This window comes from Schistocerca americana, chromosome 4 (assembly GCF_021461395.2).
Source record: "Schistocerca americana isolate TAMUIC-IGC-003095 chromosome 4, iqSchAmer2.1, whole genome shotgun sequence".
Classification (NCBI taxonomy): Eukaryota; Metazoa; Arthropoda; class Insecta; order Orthoptera; family Acrididae; genus Schistocerca; species Schistocerca americana.
In genome coordinates, this window is record NC_060122.1 from 853466751 (window position 1) to 853480858 (window position 14108).

The 14108-nt window shown below is 39.4% G+C and overlaps 1 protein-coding gene across 3 annotated transcripts in view; it reads left to right on the forward strand.

Moving 5' to 3' along the window:
* LOC124612887 (sodium/potassium/calcium exchanger 3-like) overlaps nt 1–14108 on the forward strand; it is a 269335-nt gene that overhangs the window by 226800 nt on the left and 28427 nt on the right. For all 3 annotated transcript variants that reach the window (XM_047141341.1, XM_047141338.1, XM_047141340.1), the window contains one exon: nt 6430–6600. In XM_047141341.1, the coding sequence (XP_046997297.1) occupies nt 6430–6600 (171 nt within the window). The remainder of the gene's footprint in view (nt 1–6429; nt 6601–14108) is intronic.

Below are 14108 nucleotides of genomic sequence, written 5' to 3' on the forward strand. Positions count from 1 at the left end.
TGAAAGTACACTATCTCAAAATGTGCAGCTTTCATTTAATGTTAATTTTTCTTCCAAGTTGGAAATTTTCTTGTATGGCAATTGCAGTTATCTTCCTGTCTGCTTTTTGGATCTTCTCTGTTGTGTATACCCTTGAGTGAATGTCCTGCAGTAAGAATGCACTCTGTTTTGGAAGAAGCATTTCTGATCGCAGACTGAGGAAACTGAATTTAATGTGTCTCTCTAAGTCTTTAAGAGTTAGTTAGTTCTTTATCCATCCAAGGATAATTTACGATACAATATAAGTCCTGTCATTTTAACAGAAAAAGGGAACATTTTTTTTTTCTTTTTAATTTGAATAATTCATGCATGTAATACTACTTTCACATGTTGATCTAGATTAAAATATATATGTTAGGATACTATATGTTAACAATGTTAACTGATATTTTCCGACATCTGTAACACACTGTGTACAATCAGATCACATGGAATAAATGAATAAATAACAATAAATAAATAAAAACCTGTTGGTAAATGAGCATATTGTAACTTCTTCAGCGACCACGGGACCTCCACCCATATACGTCAATATCTTTACTCCCCAACGGTATTTGTTGTTAATGAAAAGGACAACTAACAGACTGCAGCTCCATCTAGGGGGCAAGCACTTAACATGGGAGGCATGTTTGCTGGTTATCAGAAGTTCCAGTGTTAGCCACATTAGGGAGCCCCTTAGGGAAATGGCATCCAGGTCTGGATAGAAGTCCAATGTGTGCTCGGTATGTCTGCTGGGGGCCTCATCCGAGATTTGGAGGAGGCATTGCCTTCTTAAGGGTGCAGGGTGCAGTCAGCTGCAAACTGTGACTCATGTAAGCACCGGTGACACATGTCGCTTGGCTTCTGAGGGCATCCCCAATACAGAGAACAGCTGGATGAAGTGGTGAAGACTGGTAGCCTTACTCAGTTTGCAGAATCATTCCTAGAATTGATCAGAGTCCTTTGGTTTGGAGCTGAGAAGAGGGTCTCAGCCAGAGGCTTGGTTGATTCTATTACAGTCTTGGCAGCAGATTTCTGGATCCGTGTCATATGGTGGGAATTATAGGACTCCCATTGATAGACCAGAGCTGCACTGCACAAAGGAAGCAGCTAAGTGAGTAGCAGAGGACCTGTGGAATGCACTCGGGGGATTTTTAAGCTAGGCAGTAGTTTGAGGTCCTCTGATGAATACTTGTGAATACATACAAAGAGAGCAAAATTAGACTGCATACAAACAAAAGACACTTCCAGCATCAAAATTTTAACAGTAAGTTGCCAAAGCATATGTGACAAAGTTCCTTAATTTATGCCCTCCGTGAAAGTCATCATGCTCAAATTATTCTTGGAACCAAAAACTGGATGAAATAAAAGTACAAAACTCCATAATATTTAGTGAGGTGTGGAAAGTATATTGAAAAAACTGTTGAGATGGCACAAGAAGGGGAGTGCGTTTTGCAGCTGACATAAATATTGTGTCTCTTGAGGTCAAAATCAGGTGAAGTTATCTGGACATAATTAATGCTCCTAGGTACCTCAAATGAATGACTGGATGTTTCTGATGACCACATGATTCTGCTGAACAGTTGTGAAAGCTCTCAAAGAAAGTCTACACTACACTCAGTCACATGGAAATACCCTGACCATGCAATATTAGTTGTAGGTGACTTTAACTTACCGAGTATAGACTGGGACGGCTGTGGATTCATTGGAGGTGGTACAAACATATGGTCTTGTGAAATAGTTTGAAAAAATTTCCCAAAAACCATCTTGAGCAGCTAGTTTGACAGCCCACACACAGTTCCTGTACCTTCAACCAGGCCAGACCTTATCATCAGTGTCAACATATAGACAGAGATTAGTAATCCTGGTGGCAACAGTAACTAAAATTAATAAGTCCATCAAGGTTAGGAGAGTGCTTGTGCTGGAAAGAGCAGATAAGCAGTTGGTAACATCATACTTACACAATGAATGGACATCATTTAATTCCAGTATGATGTATGTAGAAGAATAATGGGCAAAGTTTAAACAGATTGTAAATCATGCTCTGGAGAAGTACGTGCTGAGTAACTGCATTAAGGATGGAAAACACTCACTGTGGTTTAATAACAAAATTCGAAAAATGCTGAGCAAGTAGAGATTGTTGCACTTTTGGGTAAAAAAACAATGCAGAAATTGCAACAGGCAAAAGTTTATAGAAATTCATACATCTATAAAAAAGACCGATGTGTGAAGCAAGACAACTACCATCATCATACCTTAGCAAAAGTTCTTGGTGAGAATCTGAGAAAATTTTGGTCCTACATAAAATTGCTAAGCGGGCCAAAAGTACTCATTGACCAGGCTGGTGTGGCTACAAAAGACAGCAAAAAGAAAGCAGAAGTTTTAAATTTCACATTTAAGAAATCATTTACTCAGGAGGACTGTGCAGACATACTGTCATTTGACTGTTACACGTACTTCTGCATAGAGGGCATAGAAATAAGCATCCCTGGCTTAGAGAAGCAACTGAAAGAGTTGAGAATAAATAAGTCGCCAGCCCAGATGAAATCCCAATTCAGTTTTACAGAGTGAACTCTTCAGCATTGGCCCCTTAGATGAATTTTAAAACACATTAAAAAAATAAGAAAAATAATTTAGAAGCAATTCCTATAAATAACAATATGAGTCAATTAACATTACTTGTTAGTAGTCTATATATCACAGGAGTGGTCTGTAATGGCTGCTTCTGCCTGTTGTTGTACTGACTGAATTTTTTCACACCTCTTAAGTTCCCTGTTTTGATGACATTTATGGACCATCATGTATGATTGAATGATTACATGAATGTATTACTAACAACATTTCAGATGAGAGAGAACACATTTCAGTGCAGCTGTTTGTACAAATTACATCACTTTAGATTAGATTAGATTAGATTAGATTTACTTTCATTCCAATTGATCCGTAGTGAGGATGTCCTCCGGGATGTGGAACATGTGCATACTAGCCCAGCTCTTCTTATATCACTTACTTTTTAAAAGGTGAATATACCGTAACTTAAGAGATATGCATTCACCAATCAGGAGAGGCGATTATAACATAAAGAGGGTCAGTAGTAGTTTTTGATGAAAAATGTTTATCCCGTTTGCTCAAAGAAATGAAACATCATGTGTACAATGTGATGAGGATCTTTTATTATGTGTAAATTGGTATCATTGTTCTGGAATTTTTCCTCTTCACTTCAAAACACGAGTTCTCCATTTGATGACGAGTTCTCCATCCAGGTATATAAAATTTAGTTGGTAAGACCAAACCTTCACAGTAGAAATGTTATATCCTGTGCACCTACCGTATTTACTCGAATTTAAGCCGCACTCGAATCTAAGCCACACCTGAAAAATGAGACACGAAATCGAGGAAAAAAAAATTTCCCGAATCTAAGCCGTACCTGAAATCTGAGACTCGAAATTCAAGGGGAGAGAAAAGTTTTAGGCCGCACTTCCAAATCGAAACAAACTTGGTCCATTGTAATATGAGACACAATTTAGGTTGAACGAATGATGATACAGCTGTAGTAGTTTGGTTCGAGTCGTAAGCTTATCAGTTAAGCTTTACCAGGTAGCCGTTGTTATGCGTCAGGTGCTCCGTCCGTATTTATACGTGCTTCGTCTGGTTTGAATTGATTGCTTATTTTTCTTTGATCTGACAAGTGCAGTTCTCTTTGTTATAGGTGTTTCCGTCACTCAAAGCTGAAAATGCATTACTGTACTGTGTCATGCATTGTTTGTCGCATTCTGAAAATGAGGGTTTACGGCCTGTCGCCGCTCGCGGCATGGCTTGCTTTCGTGCACGCTACCGCCGCTTACAATTAAAAAAAAAAACAGAGAGAGGAATCATTTCATTAGCGAAACAATGGCATGAGACTGCTATTCGTTGCTACTTACACTGCTGCTTTCTTTGATAATGATCAACAAGAATCTAATAATAGACTGCCTATGATAGAAGATGTTCTGAACGTGAATTTAACGAAATTTTTTTCTGTATGAAAATCTTTGCAGGCGCCGCTTTAGTACATTACATTGTGCACAAAAATTAGAATCATCTTAGATTTAAAAATCTAGTCAATTGCCGTGCTTCATTTTTGACTGTATCACTATTAGGCATAAGAATAATACGAATATAAACATGACATGGTATGTATATTCTTCCGCGTCTGCTGTTGTCTCACTCTAGTTTCGTAGTTTATTAGGCGGACAGGATTTAAATGAGATATCAGCAAACACGAAAGAATACATGGCAAAATGTTTATATTCGTATTATTCTTATGGTGAAGAGAATACTGCATGTGATTCACAATTCATAAAAGTTCCTATTATCAACCATTTCTTCTCACAGTTAGGAAAAAATTCAGAAAGCAGAGTTGGCCATATTGACAAATATCCCAAACAGTCTTGCCAGTCGGATTTTCGTAGTACATTGAAATGCTGCTACGTTCAAAGAGGAACAATACGGAATTTGTATTTACTTCGCTGGATAATGTATGAAAATGCACTGGTCGAAACTCGGGGCGGAGAAAAAAAAGCTCGTCCTCCACCTTTTTTTTATTTATTTACTGACGCAGAGGTTTTGGTGCCAGTATTTGTCTTTGTGCCTGCGAAGCATGCCTGCGTAGCGCTACATATATTCGACGACAGAAGTTAGTTGTGGCGGCACCTACCAACATTTTTCAGAACTTCCGCTTACTTTGCACTCGATTCTAAGCCGCAGGCGGTTTTTTGGACTACAAAAACCGGAAAAAAAGTGCGGCTTAGATTCGAGTAAATACGGTAAATGTAATGTCTCACACAATGAAACTTTGAATTACTAAGTGTTTTTTTGTGTATATACAGAGTGATTTTTTCCACTGTGTACAAACTCTTATTTAATCATACTTTGTTACAGAGACTGGGGTTTAATATGCAGCCACAGTTACAGTATGCGTTGTTTCCTCCTGGAGGGTGGTACTGTTTCCCATATGTCATACCCTAGTGCCCTCTCCTGCCCTGATAGCTGGTAGTGTTGTGTCCAACTCACTTCTCCTCCTGACTCACCTTGTGATGGATACGATACAGCATTGTACGCAGTGGTTCCATAATTGAATCGAGAGCTTGCTAACATGGTGTTTACTTGCAGAAAGGCAAATGGCAGTGGGTGGGAGGCAGCAATGTTGTATCAGGAGACCTATCCTCACCAACAACCACCACAGCATTCAGTGTTTGCAACAGTGTTTCACTGTTTGTCTGATGCAGGGTTGTTTCAGGAAGCAGAAAATCATGAAGGACGTACCTGAAATGTTCGGACACTAGACTTCGAGGAAAATGTGATTAACATTGTGGAAGGCATCTGCCGTGTCAGCACCAGGCAGTTGGCCCACCAGTACAGTGTAAGCCAGACAACTGTGTGGAACATTCCCCATGACAATTGTTAATATCCTTATCACATACAGCATGTACAGGGCTTACTAGAAACAGACTTTCCACATCAAGAGCAGTTTTGTCACTGGTTTCTTCACAAGGCAGCCACAATTCTGTGATTTATGTGATCCATCCTATTCACAGTGAGGCCATCTGCATGCAGTTATCTGTGGGATAGTATGCAGAACACCCATTGTATAGTGATAGCGAATCATCAGCACCAGTGCAGCCAGAATGTGTGGGCCGGGATAATTGGCGACCATATTCTGGGACCAGTCTTCCTTCCACATTGCCTAACAGGTCAGAAGTATAGGTGTTTCTTGCGTATGAGTTTGCCTCCCCTGCTGGAAGAAGTATCATTGATGATTCGAAGGGTTATGTGACTGCTACACAATGGTACTCCAACCCATTTCACTATTAATGTCCAGACGCATCTCAAACATGTCTTACCTGGTCAATGGATCAGATGAGGGGGTCCAGTCACATGGCCTGCTCGTTCACCAGATCTCAATCTATGTGATTTCTGGTTATGGGGGCCATTTCAAAAGTATCATGTGTGAAGAGCCCCTTCCAGATGTGAAGACACTGGAGCAGGGTATTCATGCTGGCTGGTGTGAACGTGTGAGACAGAAAATGCTATGGCGTGTACATGCATGTGTTGAGGCACATGGAAACCATTTTCAACATGTACTGTAATGTTGATTGCATGGTACAGTCCCTGCAACAATGTATGACTGAGTAAATGATTCCTAGCATGGAAACCATGCATTTCTGGACATAAGTTCATTTGACCTTTTTGTTCCATATCCCCTCATCAATCAAACCTTACAGTTTGTACACGGTGCAAAGAATCACCCTAAGTTCAAATTTATTAAGAAGCATTCTCTTTAAGTGAAGCATTGATTTAAATATTTGAATACTAAACAGCAGTGTATCTTGTCAGTTCAGTGACGGTTTATTTGTTTACTTTTCTTTATAGGTGGAAGAGTATGTAACTTCATCATGAAACCAGCACAAATAATTCTGTTTTTGACAATTCCCAACTGCCAGCAAAAACATTGGGAAAGCTTCTATCCCATCACATTTATGATGTGCATTGCATGGCTTGCTGTTACTTCATACCTTGCTACCTGGATGATTACTGTCATAGGTATTTACTTACCAAAAATTATAAGTTGCCTCCAATATTTATTTATACTGTTAATTGTTTTACCACAAAAAAATCAAGTAGTAGAATATGCCAGTCAAAGTAATTTATTGTTGAGACTGAAGAAAAAGAATTTTAAAAGTCTAAATATTATTTCTAACAATGGAAACACCAGGTTTGAATATCACTAATATTAGAAAAAGTTTAGATTGCTGCTCATCATAAAGATGAGTCATTGAATTTCTGTGTGTGTGTGTGTGTGTGTGTGTGTGTGTGCGTGTGTGTGTGTGTGTGTGCATTTTGCTGAAGAAGGCATTGGCCAAAAGCTATAATGTGTAATAGTCTTTTCGTTGAGCCTATCTGCAACTTGGTGGATCTTCTTTACGGTGATAACAATGAAATTAATGCTGTTCAAGATTATTTATTAACCATTTACAGTGGAATAGGTCTCATTTATAGATACAGTTGATAAGAGGAGTATTTTTACAGAAAACCATAAAATGTTGTGCTACTTCGTTATCAGTACTCCTAAAAATGAATATCAAATTTTCTTATTCCAATATATTGTGAAACCTTGCAGAACAGGTGTTCTAATAAGTAATAATGCATCTTAACTTAAAATATGTTGTAATATATGACTGATCAGATTTTGGAAGTTTATTAAAAGAATTTAAACATGTAACTTAGTGTAACTTCTCAGTATAAAATGCATATGTGAATCATCAGCTGTTTTTTTTACCCAAATTCTACCAGTTTTGGTCTTAGACGATCTCCACGGATGAAGGGCTAAAATAGTTTAAGCCACCACGTTGCATTAGGCATTACTTAAGATGTGTAGTGCATGCCATGAAAGTAAATATACAACACAGGACTTTGGAAGTAAACATCTGATTACTCAGTACTTCTCTGTATCCATCTAGTATTTGTACATTTGCTTTTAAAGTTCTGTGTCATATATTTACATCATGGTGTGCACTTTTTGCATATATATTTGAGATGGGATGGGTCAACAGCAAAGGAATACTTCAAACATTAATAACTGACTATTTCTTCTACTGATCAAGAACTAGAAGGGATCTGACCTGGGGGCAGCTGATCTGAGCTAGAAGGGAGGAGGCAGCCTTTCATCAGATGCAGACAAAACAAAGGACACAAATGCACACAACTCACACACACATAGTCCTGTTGTCTCCAGGTGCTAACACCCAACTGCAGCTGCATATGAGCTGAATATATCAATGAAAATAATCAGTTTTTGAAAATGTAATGTAATCAAATAGATAAAAAATCTACTCACCAAGCAGTGGCAGGAGAACACACGTAACAAAGGTATTAAAGTTTGAAAGCTTTTGGAGTCAGTGGCTCCTTCTTCTGCCAAAAGGGTTGAAGAGGAAGGAAGAGGGATGAAGGGAAAGGACTAGTGGGGTTTAGGGAAATGGGTAGAATTTGAAATAGTTGCCCAAAATCCTGGGTCTCTCCTTCTCATCCAGTCTGGTAAGTCCCCCCCGACCCAGAGTTCTGGGCAACTTTTCTGAACTCTACCTCTTTTCCTAAATCTCACCAGTTCCTTTCCTTCACTCCTCTTCCTTCCCCTTCAACTCTTCTGCCAGAGAAGGCGCCACTGGCTCTGAAAGCTTGCAAACTTTAATACCTTTTATATGTGTGTTATCCTGCTGCTGCTTTGTGAGTAGATTTTTTTATCTATGTAATTACATGATGTCTGAGGTGAGCAACAGTGGGGGAGAAGGGGAAACGGCTGTGCAAGACTAGTGGATTGGTGTACTAGAAGGCCTGTGTAACACTGCATTGGGATTGGGGAAGTAAAGGGGCAGGTGGAAGAAACGGACTCACGAAGTTTGAGGCCAGGGGTTACAGGTGTGAAGATTATGTTGCAGGAAATTTCCATCAGTGTGATTCAGAAAAGCTGGTATTGGTGGAAAGAATCCAAATGACACAGGCTGTGGCACGGCTGTCTCTTGGCCACAGTTCGGCAGTCACCATTTGTACAGACAGACAACTTATTAGTGTTCATGGCCATGTAGAATGCAGCACAGTGGTTGCAGCTGAGATGGTAGATCAAATTACTGTTTTCACAGGTGTCCCCGGCTTTGATGATGGCGTAAGAGATGCCTGTAACAGGGCTAGAGTAAGTGGAACAATATATTGGCTAGGTCTTGCTTCTAGTTCTGTTGCGTTGTAGTCTCCAGTCCAAAGACTGATTCGATGCAGCTCTCCATACTAATTTATCCTATGGAAGCCTCTTCATTTTGGAACAGCCACTGCAACTTACATTCTTCTGAATCTGCTTACTGTATTCATCCCTTGGACTATGTCTATGATTTTTACCCCCCCCCCCCCCCCCATACGTCCCTCCAATACTAAACTGGTGATGTCTCAGAATGTGTCCTGTCAACTACACCCTTAATGTTGTCAGGTTGTGCTACAAATTTATTTTCTCCCCAATTCTATTGAGTACCTCATCGTTTGCTGTTTGATCTACCCATCTAATCTTCAGCATTCTTCCAAAGCTCATATTCTCTTCTTGTCTAAACTGTTAGTTATTCTGGTATCCAAATAGCAAAACTCATATACTAGTTTCAATGCCTTGTTTCCTAATCTAATTCCCTGAGTATCACCTGATTTAATTTGACTACATTCCATTATCCTTATTTTGCTTTTGTTGACATTCATTCTGTATCCTCTTTTCAACATACTGTCCATTCTGTTCAACAGCTCTTCCAAGTCCTTTGCTGTCTCTGAGAAAATTACAATGTCATCAGCAAACCTGAAACTTTTTATTTCTTCTCCCTGACCTTTAACTCCTACTCCAAAAGCTCCTTTACTGCTTGCTCAATATACAGATTGAATAACATTGGGGATAAACTACAACCTCTGTCTCACTTCAGCCTCAACCACTGCTTCCCTTTCATACCCCTTAAGTCTTATAGCTGCTGTCTGGTTTCTGTACAAGTTGTAAAGAGCCTTTCAGTCCTTGTATTTTACCACTGCTATCTTCAGAATTTCAGAGAAAGTATTCCAGTCAACATTGTCAAAGGCTTCCTCTAAGTCTACAAATGCTATAACTGTAGATCTACCTTTCCTTGACCTATCATCTAAGAGAAGTCTTATGATCGGTGTTGCCTCACATGTTCCTACATTTCTCTGGAATCCAAACCGATCTTCTCTGAGGGTGGTGTCTACCAGTTTGTTCATTCTTTTGTAAAGAATTCGTGTGAGTATTTTGCATTCATGACTTATTAAGCTGATAGTTTGGTAACTTCCACACCTGTCAGCACCTCATTTCTTTGTAATTGGAATTATTGCATTCTTTTTTAAGTTTGAGGGTGTTTCACCTGTCTCATACATCTTGCACACCAGATGGAAGAGTTTTGTCATGGCTGGGTCTCCTGAGGTTATCAATAGTTCTGACAGAATATCATCAACTCCAGAGGCCATTTTTTGACTTATGACTTTTCAGTGCTCTGTCAAAACCTTATCGCAGAATCGTATCTCCCATATCGTCTTCATATATGTCCTCTTCCATTTCTATAATATTGTATAGACCTTCTACATACTCCTTCCACCCTTCCCTTCTTTTTGTGGTACTGGTTTTCCATCTGACATGTGATATTCGTACAGCTGCTTCTCTTTTCTCCAAAGGCCTCTTTAATTTCCCTGCAGGTGGCATCCATCTTTCCCCTAGTGAAACCTGCTTCTAAACCCTTGCAGATGTTTTAGCCATTCCTACTTAGCCATTTTGCACTTCCTGTCAGTCTCATTTTTCAGACGTTTGTATTCCCTTTTACCTGCTTCATTTGCCTCAGTTTTATATTTTCTGCTTTCATCAGTTAATTTCAATATCACCTTTTTATCCAAGGATTTCTATTAGGCCCTGCATTTTTACCTGTTTGATCCTTTTCTGGCTTCACTATTTCATCTCCCAAAGCTATCCATTTGTCTTCTATTGTATTCCTTTTCTATGTTCTAGTCAATCATTCGCTGATGTTTGCACTGAAACTCTCAATAACTTCCTGATCTTTCAACTTATACAGGTCCCATTACTTTAATTTCCTACATTTTTGTAATGTCTTCAGTTCATAACCGATGTCTTGCACTCAGAGTCCACATCTGCCCATTGAAATGTTTTACTAGTTAAAATCTGATTACAAATTCTCTGTCTTACCATTATATAATCAATCTGGAACTTTCCAATGTCTCCAGATCTCTTCCATGCATACAATCTTCTTTCATGATTCTTAAACTGTTATCAATGATTAAATTATGCTCTCTGCAAAATTCTACCAGGTGGCTTCCTCTTTCATTTCTTTTGCTCAGTCCATATTCACCTACTATTTATGCTTCTCTTCCTTTTCCTGCTATTTCTTCAATCTTTTCATCATCTGCAGAGCTAGTTGTGTGCAAACTTGTACTACTATGGTGGGTGTCAGCTTCATGTCTGTCTGTGCTATGATACTGTGTTCACTATGCTGTTCATAGTAGCTTACTCACATTGCTAATTTCTTATTCATTATTAAATCTGCTCATGCATTACCCCTATTTGATTTTGTATTTATAACCCTGTATTCACCTGACCAGAAGTCTTGTTCCTCCTGCTGCCTAACTTCATTGATTCCCACCATATCTACCTTCAACATATCTATTTCCCTTTTTTCAATTTTCTAACCTGCCTGCCTAATTATGGGATGTAACAATCCACACTCCACTCTGTCAAACACCAGGTTTGTTTCTCCTGATGATGTCTTCCTGAGTATCCCCCTCCCTGCCGTTCCCCACCTAACCCCCTGGGGGGATCTGAATGGGGGACTAATTTTACCTCCAGAATATTTTACCCAAGCAGATAGCACATCATCCAACCATACAGTGGAGCTGCATGCCCCCAGGAAAAATTATGTTGTAGTTTGCCCTTGCTTTCAGCTGTTCACAGCATAGCAAGGCCATTTTGGCTGATGTTACAAGGCCAGGCCAGTCAATCATCCAGACTATTGCCCCTGTAACTACTGGAAAGGCTACTGTACCTCTTCAGAAACCACACACTTGTCTGGCCTTTCAACAGATACCCCTCCACTGTGGTTGCACCTATGGTACATCTATCTATATTGCTGTGTCACGCAAGCCGCCCCATCAATTGCACAACCCATGGTTTCTGGGGAAGTTCTATTGCAGGGGGTGAGGGGTTGAGTGCAGGTTTAGAATAGAGGTGGACAAGAATATTGTGTATGTTAAGTGGTCAGCAGAATACCACTGTGGAAAGGGTGGGTGGAATATTTCTCATTGCTGAGCACGGTTAGAGGTGGATGAAACCCCTGGGGAAGAATGTGGTTCAGTTATTCCAGTCCTAGGTTGTACTGATTCAGTTGATCCAGACTTTGAATCATGAGAAGGATGGTTTTTTGTGGTTGGATGGTGGGTATATGATGGATGGTAGATGACTGGGGGTACAAAATGTGGAAGTTCTGTTTCTGGACAAGGTTGGGAAGGTAATAACAGCCTGCGAAGGCTTCAGTGAGACCCTTTGCATTCTAATGGCATTCCCTTGGCCACTAGAAAAATTATTAAGTATTCCTGAGAAGAGTAAAAAGAACAAACAGACAGGTAGCCTTAAATCTTTCCACTACATAATTAATTGTAATTACTGTTCCCTACTCTTACTAGGTCCTCTTTCCTTCCTAGTATTAAATGATTTAAATAAATCTGTCCTTTGGTGTTACTTTTTAATGTGAAAATTGAAACTGACCTTTCCATCAAAAATAAAATAATAAGTGCTGTGGATCTTAATTACTGTCTTCTTGGCTGAAAAGGGTAAATTATTAATTTTTCACTTTTCTCTGGAGTGCAATGGAGCACACTCAAGGTTATTGTTCTTAGCAGCCAATGTAAGAAACAGCTTTTCAAGATCCGCATCATAATATTGCTCTGAAAAATGTTTGACGTTGTTATTGAAGAGCGAGTCAGATGGATACAATTCTGAACAACTGTGATACTTTGTGTAGGTAGGTAAAGTTTCACAAATTCTCGCTTTTTGCAAAAAGAATCTGTTCATTCCAAGAGACCATGATATTAAACAGGGATCACACAGTATTACATAGCATTCAAAATCCTAAGTCTTATGCTTGCTTGCACTTTGTATTGTAATTACTAGGAGAGGAAAGATGAGCATAATATTCACTTCAAAAATGAGAAAAATTTTACCTTTTAAGATGGGTGTGTATACTGACAAAAATTAATCTTTTCTTATATCTCACAGCAGTGGCAGCTGTCATTTCCATTTTAACAATAGAATTACACCTCCTCTGAAAATACGTCCTTCCGTAGTCAAGCCTACTATCTGAGAAAAAAATTGTTAGTAAAGTCACAGAGTACACAAGCGTGTTAAAAATCACTTAACACTAACAAGCCAATAATATTATTTACAATGCTGCACTCCCGCAGGCAAAAGTGACAGTTCAGGTTATGAAGTGATACTATATCATATTTGGAGAAGGATTGTTTGCCGCTACAGATACAATGACCATGAGTGGTTTAGCTGTATGGAAGAGACTTCTTAGTGTGGAATGGGTGGCAGCTCTTGGAGTGGAGGTATTGTTGGTTGGTTGGTGGGTGTGATGTGGACAAAGGTACTTACATCAGTACTGTCTTTGAGTTGGAGGCCACGATTGAAAAAGGTAGCTTGTAATGAAATCCTAAACTCAGATTGGAATGTGTACCGCAGAGACAGGCTGGACAGTGAAGGGGGAGGCATGTTTATAGCGATAAGAAGTGCAATAGTATCGAAGGAAATCCGAAATGTGAAATGATTTGGGTGAAGGTCACGGTTAAAGCAGGCTCAGACATAGTAATTGGATGTCTCTATAGGCCCCGTGGCTCAGCAGCTGTTGTGGCTGAGCACCTGAAGGATAATTTGGAAAATATTTCGAGTAGATTTCCCCACCATGTTATAGTTCTGGGTGAAGATTTTAATTTGCCGGATATAGACTGGGAGACTCAGACGTTCATAACGGGTGGCAGGGACAAAGAATCCAGTGAAATTTTTTTAAGTGCTTTATCTGAAAACTACCTTGAGCAGTTAAACAGAGAACCAACTCGTGGCGATAACATATTAGACCTTCTGGTGACAAACAGACCCGAACTATTTGAAAAAGTTAACGCAGAACAGGGAATCAGCGATCATAAAGCGGTTGCGGCATCGATGATTTCAGCCGTAAATAGGAATATTAAAAAGGGTAGGAAGATTTCACTGTTTAGAAAAATTGACAAAAAGCAGATTTCAGAGTACCTGTTGGCTCAACACAAAAGTTTTGTCTCAAGTACAGATAGTGTTGAGGATCAGTGGACAAAGTTCAAAACCGTCGTACATAATGCGTTAGATGAGTATGTGCCAAGCAAGATCGTAAGAGATGGAAAAGAGCCACCGTGGTACAACAACCGAGTTAGAAAACTGCTGCAGAAGCAAAGGGAACTTCACAGCAAACATAAACATAGCCAAAGCCTTG